Raw genomic sequence first — 13,765 nt, 5'->3', positions numbered from 1 at the left:
TTTAAAATAATAAAATATTAAAAATTATTATTCTATCAATATTATATTCAAATTTTAATTTTTATCTAAAACTATTTCATCTTATCTCAAATCCAAACAAACAAATCATTAACCTTTTCATCATATTTTGATATACATCAAATTAAATCCTCAGATTTTTTAAACATTTAATTATCTATAAATAAATTTTATAAAATGAAGTTTAAAAATTAATTTAACTTAATGCATGCATCATATCTATTTTTTAATCTATAAATAATTAAAAAAAAAAAACTCTACAACTTAATATATTATGTGAAGTTATGCAGCTTGTCAACTTCCTTTTATATGTTCAAAAAAAAAAAAAAACTTCCTTTTATAAGACTTTTTCGTAAGTTGAATATTTTCATTATAATCACCCAACAACAGATGCTGAAAGATTAATATTTAGAAAAAATTCTATTTATCATATTATATCCTCAATAATTTTTAATATAGAGTCGAATGATTGATTCCTAAATAGAGTATACCGAATGAAAAAAATCTAGTTACAAGTACAACGACGCACTAATATGTGCACTAATCTAATGTGATTGGTCAAAAAGTAAATTTTATTGAAAACAATATTAATTTAAATTTTATACATACAGGAATTAGTATTGATATATAGATTAATATGTGACTTTATTTATACGTAACAAAACTCATACTAAATAACCTCTAATAATTTAATACCGCATAATATAATTGTTGAGTAAAAGCATAGTAAATAGCAATATTTATATTTAAGAAATGATAAATATCATTTTTCCTTTTTTATATGGTCAAGTTACTATTATTTTAGATTAATTATAAATCATACCTAATGAAAATAATAATAACTAAAAGTTATACAAACATCACTTTATCATCATTATAAAGAAATACCTTTTAAAACACCTATAGAATGGGCTTTAAAATGTTTCTTAGTCCCAACCACAAGTCATTGTGCTCGAGCTATGCCATTTGCAAGAAGAATAGGGTTCCTACAAGGAAATATTTATCTTTGAGGTTCTAAATGAAGAAGCATTAATTGAAAAGGGTAAAAAGGATGATTTTGTGAAGGTTCTAAAAGAAGGAAAAACTTGAAAATGGTTTGTACTAAATTGGCCTATGGCTTCCCTTCTTTTACGGCATTTGACTAATATAGGAGAGAAATGCGGGTAGGTTTAGATGGTGAGATGATAATTTTTAATTTTAGATAAAAGTTTAAAATAATATTTTTAATATTATTGTTTTAGAATTTGAAGAAGTTAAATTATTTATTATATTTTGTGTATGAATTTAAAAAAAAGTTGTAATAATAAAATAAAAATTTTATATCTCATCTCACTTGTCAAACATACCATGCTAAAAGTGTGACTAACGCAATCATCAAGACGCAATAATTACCTCAATGGAACTTTGGTTTGCTTTTGTAGAATAGAAAAAGGCAATTAACCACTTTAATAAATTTTAGAAAAAATGATTTATACAGTTTTAGACTATTTAAGTCATGTGTACTTTATTTATAAAAAGTATAAAAAACATGAGATCCATATGAAAAAACTAACTTTTGCATGGTGGATATTTTGTTTGTTTTAAAAAAATTTCACGAAATTTGCATATCCTATAATTGTATCAAGCATTAATAAGTAATAATGTCAAGAACTTCACAATTTATTGTTTGGATAGATGAAAAATGAAACAAAATTTGTAAAGAATGGACCAAAAATCAACTTCCAAATAGAAAGAGAGAAAACAAATATAGCCAATCTCCATTACATCAAGACGACAAGTATTTTTCAAGAGAATCGAATATAAGCTAATTTCAATCTATTTTTACAGAAATAATTGTTATCAAAATCAAATATTTACTTGCCAATTGGCAATAACACACGTATCAAACCCAAAAACTGACCCTAATTACAATTCAGCTCAATCAAATAGTCAGGCCCACGTATATTCAGGACTTCGGCCCATGAAAGTCAAATTTAAGAACAGCCCATTTCATCTCGAACTTTACATCATTGGTCCACTTAGCCCCTTTGCCAATGCCAACCACCCAAATAAATAAAAATACACCACATTATTGCAAAGAACAACCAAATATAAATCTATGATCCACAAAATATATATGAAAAGTTATTGGTTACTAGTAAGGTTGTGTTTGGTCGTCATTTCAAATAAATTATTGATAAGATTCACTATTTTTTAAACTACTCATAAAAAAATTAAACTCATCTCGATATATTTTATATATTTTAATCTAAAAAGTTAAGTTCATCTAACCTACAAAATATTGCTATTCACAATTCAAATCAATTCATCCTATCAACATCCAAACCTAATTCTTTTGTTTTTGTTTTTAGTATTTGGGAAGCTAAGTTAGGTATGGACAGTAATAATGCAGTAAAATCATGGTTTTCCAACATGATTTGTTGAGAGTATTTATCATGTATATGGTGTCGGAGGATTTGATTGATTATGATTGCCATCTGCGATTGCTTCGCCTTATAGCATTAGACATGATGAAAGTGAATTCCAGTGCAAGTCATGATCAGTACCTTTCAAATGTACGTGTACATCAAAATATGTATATGGTCCATCGAGTAAAGCATGCATAAATTAATTTCTCCAAGAGTCTAAGATTCTTATCCTAATTCCTCTCATATTAATCAAGAAACCCACGCCAAGCTATTGTCATATCTATATAGAAAATTGACGTTTAGAATATATAATCAATTGATAAATTAATGTTGTGAGAATAATTTTATCGTGTCATCAACGGCCTACAATGTCATATATGATATTGATTGCAAGTATTTGTTCCAATAATATTTGCTAGGGATAAGCATGTTTTCACATCAGGCAACTAGCTATATGTTATAAATATTAGGGTTAAAAAAAAAAAAAACCCATGCAAAATGTGGATATATATACAAGTTATTCTATTATGTTGATGTGTAAAATGCACTATCCACATTACTTAAATGGTAAGATCTGATTCGTTATATTTAGATTTTAAAACTTATATTCCAAGTCAAATTATATCACGTAAGCATTTTGCATCGATGGTGTACTCTATGCACTAATACTTATAAATAGAGTTTATACATCATGAGAAATTCTATATAGAAACCTTATATCATACCCTTCAACGTCTTATTCAAAATGTGATTTGTCATTTTTGTCGCAGCTTCAACTTAGATTTTTCATTTATTATTATTTAATTAAAATCCAATCCAACCATATAATTTGTTGAATAAGTTCATAATATTAATTTATTTATTTCACAGGGAAGCAATGCTGACTAATTAAATGGAAGAGATATTGAAACCAGAAAAATAAATAATAAGCTAATTCTAATATTAATTGAGGCATGCATGCAGCAATATGCACTGATTCTGAACGGAGCAGTACTGAATTAGTGATCATTTACATATAAGATTATAGTACTGCACAGACTTTCCATGCATGGGATCGATCGATTTACAGTTTCCGAGCTGAAACTTCATTTAATTTGAAGGTACTAATTAAATAATACCATAATATATAACATCCTTAATTAGATCAAACCATGCATACCAATTTATAATGCAATACTACTTGAGGACAAACTAACAACGCCATGATAACAACTCCTAAAACTGTGTTGGGAATGAACGCAGTCATGTTTTCATGAACTACTTTTGGTTTTCTGGGTCCTTGGGACGTGGGAGAAATAAGTCAGAGGATCCCAGTCGAGTGGCATTTACATAATCTTGTGGGCAATGAGCTGGTATTCCTGGAATTATCAAACCAATTACCCTAAATATTTTGAGGAGTGAGCTTTCTCTGTACTCCGGTCCCCTTGTATACTTGATTGTAAAGCTTCTGAACAGCTCCCGAAATGCAGTTAGCATCATAGGAATGGCTCCCAGTGGTGAGAAATAGTTCTTGTTTGGTTCCTCAGAAACAATCTGCAATATTAATATATAAAAAAAAAAGCCCAAAAAATACATTAATTAAATATTACACATTAATGAACGATATATATTTCATTGATTATTTTGATCTATGCTATATACATGCATTGAATCACCGGATCGATCGATCGTCTCATGAATTAAATAGCTTCATTACCTTTCCTTCGTATGCTGTATTATAGTAGAGGCATGTCCCAAAGTGCTTGAACATCAGTGTTTTGTCATCGTAGGGCAACCTAGGCACCAGATCATTGCTGTAAACAAACCTAAAATAACGTATGTTGTACTCCTCCAAATGTTTTTCCATAAACTTCCCAAAGTTTTCATCTCCAACCCTAGGCTGCCCATACGTATAAACACCATCCAACCGCTCCAACAACAATTTCTCCTCGTGCATTAACAATATCGTTGGAAAGAGAATTGCTAGAGACCCACCCATACTGTGGCCCGTCAATATATACCTTGCCCGGTCGTTTTGTTTCAAAAGTTCTTTTAACATGTCTCTAATGGCATAGTACGCTAATAATTTTGGGCGGCTGTCGTCTTGTTTAACTAATTCCTTAGGCCAACCAACATTCTTCTGCAACCCTAGTGATTTCATGAAGCCGCCATGGATTCTTCCAACTCCATGAAGTTCATACCAGGAGATGTCAAAGTCAGAACACCATGCATCTGAATCAAAGGGTTCGGTTCCTCTAAAGGCCACAACAATAGTATCCTGCCCTTCGTTTTTATCTCGAAGCACAAAGGCTTGTGTAGTGGCTTTTTCTTGATAATCTGCCCCACAAAATTTATAAGAATCAACTATGTAAGATGTTATTTCTTATGAATATGCATACATAAGTAGTAGTGCATGCAGATTAATTGTGGAAAGATTTTTTAGAACAAGTGAAAATGAAAATTGCGTATCTGAATTATATATTACCGTTCCAGAAATCATAAGAATCCACGAACTCCATCTGCGCATGCATGCAAGAGACGAACGAACGTACGTATCAAGGTCTTAATCCATTAACAAATAAAATTACAGCTTAATTACATGAATTTAAGATAAAGATCTATACCTTCCATTGATCCTTGATCGTAGCTTCGAGATAGGATCTGTTCTCATATGATGCTTTAGAGGCCATCATAGACAGTGCTGCATGGTACTTACCATCTCCACACTTGATGCTACCGTCCAGCTCCACTCGCTTGTCCAAATTACCAATAAACGACAAGAAATTTGCTGATGATTTATCCGGTTTTTGCACACTCCCTGGGCATATAATCATGATTAACGGCCAGCTAAAACCATGAATTTTCTTCATCTTGATCATTTGAGATGAATATGATTCATTTGGAATAAAACATATTTAATTATTAAAAATGATTAGATTAATAAAATAAAAGGACGAAAGAATCTCATACTTTTAACTAAAGGAATAGCTTCCATTTTATCATTATATTCTGACGAGCTACACGTTGATTCATGCAGGTTTGAAATGATCTGAAAGGTGGAAGTACTTCCAGTACTTCAACGTGATACGTACGCAACAAGCCAATTCAACGGAAGTAAATTAAAGAAATTAATAAAGAACTATAACGTCATATATAGGCCCCATTAAAGAAGAACATAAACATATGTTGGAGCTCCTTTTTAAAAATAAAATAAAATAAAGAATACCATGATATCGATGGTGGGAGAATAACTGTCCTCATAATTAATTAGGTGTTTATGTTTATATGCCATATAGGAAGAGAAAAATGGGATAGAATCATAGAACTGAAGGTGTGTAAGTCTTACGTATTTATTTAAAATTTATTATTAAAAATTGTTTTCACGCATGAATTCTCAAATTTATTTATTTAAAAAAAAAAATCTATTTACCATCTTTTTTCTCATCATCTTATGATATGGTATTAGATTATAAGTTTACAAGTAAAATATAATAAATAATCTCCAATCATCTAATGCTACATTATGAAATAATAATGAGAATTAAGATGATGAGTAATATTATTCTTTTTTTAAATGTGCAAGACTTAACCAACTTAAAAATACAAATATAATTTATCTATATATAATAGAGCGCTAGCTAGCTCCTTATGAGTAACTCTGTCCTGTTTGCCCAACTACCATACATATATACATATCTATGTATGTATAGAAATTATTTGCAGTTCTCAAATGGGGCCTGCAGCCATTTATTATATTTGTATTTTTAAGTTGGGTAAGCCTCGCATATTTTAAAAAATAAATAAGTAAATTTGAGAATGTATGTATGAAAAAATGACTTTAAAAATGACTTTCTCAAATGAGGACTATACGCAGCGTTACTTTCAAATTTTAAGAAGGATATTTTTATAATTTTAAAAAATTATAAAGATAAAATTATTTAAATTTACGTTACAGTTTCTAAACGAGGACTAACGTAGCATTGTTCATATTTTCTTCCTTTTAATTAACATGAGAAAGGTCTAGGCCGGGAAGCCCTGCGGAAAGCAGAGTGCATTAATTAATTTAGGATAGTCCTACGGACACGGATAGATGTACTGCTGACCGATTATCTCAAAATGTTTTTTTTTTTAAATATTAAGAAAAATATTTTTTAACAATTAAGAAAAAAATAAAAATAAAAAAATAATTTAATAAATTTCTTATAAGTTAAGAAAACAAATAAAAAAAAGCACCAATGGGTGCAAATGCTTCGGTAGACCATCGCCAAGCATTTTTCATTAATTTGTGACCCACCATCATCAAAGTAATTAATAGAAACGACTACTACGCTTCGACCTTATCTTTTAATTTGGAATCCACTAGTGCTCCACTCAAATCAATAAGGCCTGCCTTGCTACTACTATTCCTCCGAATGCCCTGATTAGATTCCAATCGCACGGAAATCAGGATTTATTCACATCTTGACCTCATGTCCTCCGGTCTTTTTCCTTTTCCTTTCCCTTTCCCTTTCCTTTCTCTCAAAAAAACCAGGCACAAAGAACAAAAACAACACGCCAATACTCATAATTTGAAATGTATATATGCATATATGCATTTCGATTGAAGAATTAATGAACTACCGTACTACTAATTAATATGCCATAATGCAGACTGCATTCTTGCACATAACTAAATGGCAATGGGTTCATCGATTTTCCATGCACAAATGCATATGCAGATTAGTTGCAGATCATTTGAGTACTGCTGATACCTTTATATAAATCATCAACAGGCGCGGATATGTTAGTTACTACGATATTTTTATGATCTAAACACTTCTATAGAAATATATGTATCTCGTAGAATGTTGTATCGGTTTATAAGGGAGATATCTGGCTAGCAAGGAATTAGCACAGCATGAGGAGGAGTACTGACCTCGACAGAGATTTAGGAAAAGCCTACCCAAGCTGCGATTACTTGAAACAAGGTTCAGCCACGTCTCAATCAACGATCCAACAAATCCCAGCGGCTTCGCCACAAATTGCAGGAACTTCTGGGCAACTATGGAGATGAATATGAGCCACCTCCGACGAAAGCTTTCCTCCGTGCTATCATGGCCAGCGCTGTCCACAAAGTCCCTTTTCCCTATGTCACTGGAAAACAGAATGTGAATGAGATCGAGGAAGCGCACTTCCTCCGGTTTCAGTAGCATATAACTGCAAGAGAAGCCCTTGTCGCAAGTAGCGGTCGCCATGGCCAAGGCTAGAGCGCTGTATCTGCTAATAAGAGATCGAAGCAGAATAAAGTCTGGTGCTTTATGTTCAGATGTCCCTTCGACTATGCTTCCCAACTCTATATATATAATAGATAGAAAAAGCAGATGATGTACGTTGGGTTACCTAACGAAAAACAATTATAATATATTTTCATCATTCTAATTTCCTGATCAGATGATAGCTAAACTAAATATATATTTTTAGTGTTCATTAACGCGTGGAAACCGGTTTTGATCAATGCTAAAATCTATAGATCGATATATAGACGACAATCAGTATTGATTCTTTTGTTAAATTGAAAGGCAGTCTTCGCCATGGTGGCATTGGTAGGGTCAGCCTTGCCGTGCATGACAACTCATCGTTTATACATATATGGTCACAATCACGTGCTTCGATCCTTTTCCATATTTTTTTTAATATACTAAGCATCTGCCATCTGCCATCTCATCTCTCCTAGGGTTGAGCACCGTTCGGTCGGTCCGGATAAAATGATGGACCAAATTCTTTTCAGATAGGATCGGACTGAATATTTCTAAGGATCGGATCGGTTCGGTAGCTCCATTAGATTTATTTTTATTTTTTAAATTGTTTAATAAAAATTTTTTATTTAAAATATTAAATTAAAACTAATTGACTTATTAAATAAAAATTACATAGTAAATTGTACACTTATTAATATATACTAATATTATATATTATAGTTATATATTAAAAAATATAATAATATATTGATCTAAATATATATAGTTATAGATTTAATACTAATACCATAACTAATAATTATACTAGTAGTATTACTAATATATTATATGTTAGTGATAAATTGGTAATATTATATTAAATAATACTCTATATAGTTATAGTAATTTAACTATTATTGAACCAACTAGTGAGAAAAACTCTCCCTTCTCTTTAGGAAAAAAGTTCAAGGAAACCGCTTGAGGGAGGTAGGGCTCCCACCTCCCTCCCCTTTTTTTTTTTCTCCTTTCTAGTTAGCACTATGATGTTTTTATCAGTGTTGCTTTTGTTTTTTCAGATTGATAATAAAAGCTGTGACCGTGACTCTAATGGGATGAATGGCCTTTACCAGGCCTGGCTCCCAAATTCTTAATCTCTTTTATTCATGCAGTTGGGTAGGGAGGATTTACACATCGGTGGTGGAGGGTCTCGGTTGCATACGGCAATGATTTTGGGCGGTTTAAAAACCCATGACCCAGTCCAGTCCCTGATCGATTAGTATTGCGTGGTTTACACGACGGGGGGGAGCTAGCTTCCAGACGTATAAAATGAAGAATGCAAGCTTGAGAGTTGCATGCGGGGATGAGCATGATTTGGTGTTAGCTGCTGAAAGGATGGTCTGCTGAGGGGACGGTTTTGGAGGATCTACGACGGGAGCGAGGGTAGTGTGGCTTGCTCTCGGAAGCAATGATTTGTGTGTGGGTTTGGGATGCATTCTGGCGTGGTTAATGGACTATGTTTCATCCATGGAAAACAGAAGAAGCTTTCGGTTTGCATGCTAACGTGTATGGAGGGATAAAGCGTTTCTTCGGGGTGGAGCCTAACCATAGCTCTTGGAGTTTTTCTTCAAGGATGGTGGTTGGAGAAGGGGATTAGCGACAGTTGTTTACAGTCTAGTTGTAGTCCCTTTTTTTATATTATGCTCTATTTCTCTGTTTTTTCATTTGGTTTTACAGTGTTGGGCGGTAGTTTTCATTCTGTTTGGTTTTATGGTTTTTGTTTAGTCTGGAGGCGATGCAATCTTCCGCTTTTGTTGTTTAGTTTTCTGGGTTTGGTTTAGTCTGGAAATAAGTGGCTTCTGGTGGCTATGTTATGGAGTTGAGGACTTCGGTTGCAGTAAAGTTTTTATGGCCATAAGTTTTCTGGTGGCAGCATTCTGTTCTCTGAAGTTGGCGTCCGGTGCTCTATGAAGTTAGCTCGTATTCTGCTCGGTTATGCACGGATCGTGTATGCTGATATGAGAGAGTTGCAGGACGAGGCAGGAGGGAGAGTGGGCTGGGGTAGCATTCTGTTAGCTGCTCTGTCATGTACTGGTAGCATGACAGTGGGGAACAAAGTGGGGAGTGTAGGGGTTTTTGTTTTGTTTTATTTCCTATTTTATTAAGTGCATAATTTGAAATAGCAATTCCCTTTCGTCTTTTGGAGGAGAATGGTAGTGAGTCCCCATCCTCCTTTGGAGGGTGGGAGTGAAAGGTGTTTGTTTTCTCATAGACAAGTCGAAATGGACACTTCTATTTTTACAGAGTCTTCCATCTCAGAAGAGCTATGTCGTTAGAGAGTTTTATAATTTTTTTAGACAGTATCCGGCATAATGAAAGTTGTGTGCGAGGGGCTTATAACCGATGAGTAGTTGGCTAGTTAATCGGGGTTTGTACTCAGATTTTTTGTTACAGCTGTAACTTCCTTTATTCATAAATTGAATTGAAGTCTATTTTAAAAAAAAAAAAAAGTTATAGTAATTTAATACCAACATATTAAGTTATCTATATTAATATTATTATAAATTTATATATATTATAATTTATACTATAACTTTTACAATATGTTAATATATTTATATATATTAATACTATATATTCTAGTTATAGATTAAAGAATATAATAGTTATGTAATATTGTGATATATATAATTAATTTATATTTTTTTTATTTAGTATAATCTAGGGTGAAAAACTCTTAGACCTCGTATTGGACCAAATGAATTTAAACCTTTTAAAATTGGATCAATTAGATCGAACGATTAAGTCTGGTTCGGTCGGTTTATCCGATTTAGATGGGCCGAATCTCACCTCTGCATTAATTAATAATGTTCATAGCATATTTTTTGATCATTGAGGCATTGGACCCTACCAAAAATTATCACGACGTCATAAATTCACTTATATTGTATAACATATTATATATATATATATATATATTCCAGATCGATCTAGGCCAAACGTGGAAAACGCTTGATCTTTTGTTTCCCGAGGAAAGTGAGCGGAGTAAACATGCGAGGATCATCGTAATTATTGTTGAAGCCCTTTCCATCGATCTTTTGAGGGTCAACATCATCCATTTCTATGTCATCGTGGGGCAGCACTACAGCTACCGTTGGTAGGGCTACTGTTAATTATAATATGTGTTTTTATTTTTAATTTTATATATATTTAATATATTTAAATATTTTTAAAAAAAATTATAATATTATTAAAAAATACTTAATAATTATTAAGTAAAAAATAAAAAATAAATAAAAGAGGCCAGCGGAGCTACCAACCGTGGCCTAAGTATTTCCCATGTGATCAATATATACGTATTTCTGCTGAACGCGTACGTACGTACGATATTCAGTAGTACTTGACCTAATCACAGGGCTTTAAAATTAGGAAAAATATAATTATAAATATAATTATTCATTAATTTATACATTAATATGATGTGATTGGTCAAAAAATAAATTTTATTAAAAACAATGTTAATTTAAATTTTAAGTATGAATAAGTCAGTATTGGTACACAGATTAGTATGCGATTGTGCTTGTATATAGCAAAACTCTTAAAATTAAAGTGCAAAAATAATATGAATTCCAATATTTAAATAGATGAAAAATTATTCTTGTCATCCTCACACTTCACACACCACATTTATTTTAATTTTTTTTCATTTTTTTTTATAATAAATATGTAGTGCGTGGATGATAAATTAAATAATTCAATTAGTTTAATAAAAATAAAATAAAATAAAAAATAAAAAAAATAATATTTTAATATATAAAGTATATGGTATATGATGATGTGTAGCATTTCTCTTTTATAATTTTTTCTTTGTTCTATTTGGGACTCAATTGTCGTTTATGCCATTCATACAATTAATATAGTGAATCAGTGATCATCTACTTTTGCCCTCCTATTAATAATACCCGCGTCCCAATTTAAATATCTTAGTTTTTTTTTTTAAAATTTATATACTATATTATCATTTTAATTTCATCCCATCATATTATATTTATTATTATTAATTGATAAATAGTGATAAATATATCACATCTTATATATATAATACACGAGATAAATATTATCCAATAATAATAAATATACTACAAATTATATAGTGAAATAACAGTAAAATGGTGATATAGTATATAACATTACTTTGCTTCTTTTTTTTAAATAGCCCGAAATATGCGCTAGCTAAAAATCCTCAAATTAGTGGAAAGTTCTTAATTAGTTAATTCTCCAATTAACTTTTCGTGCCCACCACGTGATAGGTCCTACCTATATTAATATAATGTATAGCTTATAAAATGTTGTTTTGCTTTCATGCATCAATGTCTCATGACATCAAAGTCATTCGTCGTTATTATTTTCTGTAAGAAATTAATTAAAGGGGAAAATATTATAGACTAATTATATATGATCAGCGTTAATCATATGGTCCATATATTTAAGATAATGTTGAGATATTTTAAAAAATAATAATAATCTTTTTAAGTCAAAAGGGTGCAATTAAATAATTGAAAGATCGCAGACACGAGGCATAATTATGGACCAAACATGTACGTGACGTACGTCGTGTCCCGAAGTCATAATTAATTATATGTTTGAATGTTTTCTTTCATCATTGTTGGCTAACCTGTCCTCCAATATTGACCCACTAATAATTCCCGTGAAAAACATGGGTCTGAAAATTACTTGAAATATATCAAATGGTTTCTATATATATTAAATTTTATTATTTTTAATTTAATATCATAATTTTTATTAAAATATATTACTATAATTAATTTATAAAATTAGTTTAAATGAATTAGATCAATTTATATATTAAATATGATAAAATTCAAGATAAAAGTTTAAACTATTTTGTTAAAAGATATTGTGTAATAATTTGAAAAATACTTCAGCTTTCCACTATTATGAGGAATAGTCATTGCCATCTGTGGAAGAAGAATAAATAATATAAAGAACAAAATATCATCGTCAAAGTGGTGGGGTTCTGACTAAACATAAAGATGATAATCCAACTGGATATTGGACAAGAAAAGAAAAAAACAAAAACAATGAAATATGATAATGACCGATTTCTCTACCAATAAAAAAAAAAAAAAAATTGGTAAATTTGAGAAATATTCCCATGGGCGGAGTAAATATGCTAATGATTTCAGTTTTTTTTTTTTTCCCCTCTCTCGAAAAGTAGAATATTTATAGATAAATTATCAGATACAAAATACAAATTTGATGGGATGACAGTCCCTTATAATATTTCCAAAGCCATCACATATTATAACACAAAAAAAAATAATAATAAATTACAAAGAGGGTGATCAGAACCAAACAAATAGCTCCCACCCAATTCCCACAATAGAAAGACCTCTTAGTGATAGTTTTAACGTAGTCTGATAAACAGACTATACAATTGTAGCTGAAAGCCGCAGTACAGAGGAGTGTGCTACAATGTGTTGGTCTAGACTAGCTGGAATGAACTATTACATCTACTTTCAATCGATTCTAGATTAGGAAAAGCTGGAACATAAGGTAGCAACCAATCATTGTGTCGAATCGCCGGTAAAGGGCGAAAACTGGAGGTGGGAGTGCGTGCCGCCACATTTAGAGAGTGAAAAACGGCCTAATCTGAAAGATCCGACGACAGAACTCCCTGAAATATGGAGGCGCATGAATATTTAAGTTACAAAAAATCTCATAAAAGTAAAATTATAAATTAATATGATTTAATACAATATGTTAAAATGTAAAACTACTTTTATTACAAAATATGTTTAATTAAAATAAAGAGCAGAAAATAATGGTTTGGCAAGATGCCAAAATTTGTATGGTATTAAATAGACTACAACATATACAGAGTAAGTTACAGAACTAACAACATGATAAGATTAAAACACAACAGTTAAGTACATCCAATAGCTAAGTGATAAGGGATAGAGCCCGTTGTTGTGATAAGGATATGTATCCATCATAGTTATTTTCAGCACATAATGTAACACTAATGTATCATATGGAGTAATATTAATTTATAAATTTATTCTCATAAAATCTCTTCATAGATATAGCAACTCTCTTAATTTTTTAAGATGCAAAAATTTATGC

At 31.1% G+C, this 13,765-nt stretch overlaps 1 protein-coding gene across 1 annotated transcript; it reads right to left on the bottom strand.

Annotated features, from left to right (window-relative positions):
• Window positions 1-3,488: 3,488 nt before the first annotated feature.
• Window positions 3,489-7,872, bottom strand: LOC122305516 (triacylglycerol lipase OBL1-like). The gene is made up of 5 exons (XM_043118106.1): window positions 7,321-7,872; window positions 5,030-5,223; window positions 4,891-4,924; window positions 4,123-4,742; window positions 3,489-3,959 (listed from the first exon to the last, which is right to left on the bottom strand). The coding sequence occupies exons 1-5, from the start codon at window positions 7,637-7,639 to the stop codon at window positions 3,684-3,686; spliced, it is 1,443 nt and encodes a 480-aa protein (XP_042974040.1). The 5' UTR covers window positions 7,640-7,872; the 3' UTR covers window positions 3,489-3,683.
• Between the last annotated feature and the right edge of the window lie 5,893 nt (window positions 7,873-13,765).

This window comes from Carya illinoinensis, chromosome 1 (genome assembly GCF_018687715.1).
Source record: "Carya illinoinensis cultivar Pawnee chromosome 1, C.illinoinensisPawnee_v1, whole genome shotgun sequence".
NCBI lineage: Eukaryota > Viridiplantae > Streptophyta > Magnoliopsida > Fagales > Juglandaceae > Carya > Carya illinoinensis.
The sequence above is the reverse complement of the archived record's forward strand: the minus strand, read 5'-3'. Positions and strand labels throughout refer to the sequence as shown.

What these genes read in the sequence shown, in the direction of transcription:
- LOC122305516 (XM_043118106.1), bottom strand. Translation starts at nt 7,639, where the DNA reads ATGGCGACCGCTACTTGCGACAAGGGCTTCTCTTGCAGTTATATGCTA. An exon ending in CGATCAAGGATCAATGGAAG is followed by an intron (nt 4,925 to 5,029) that starts GTATAGATCTTT and finishes ATGCATGCGCAG; the next exon opens with ATGGAGTTCGTGGATTCTTA. An exon ending in TTCTTATGATTTCTGGAACG is followed by an intron (nt 4,743 to 4,890) that starts GTAATATATAAT and finishes TTTGTGGGGCAG; the next exon opens with ATTATCAAGAAAAAGCCACT.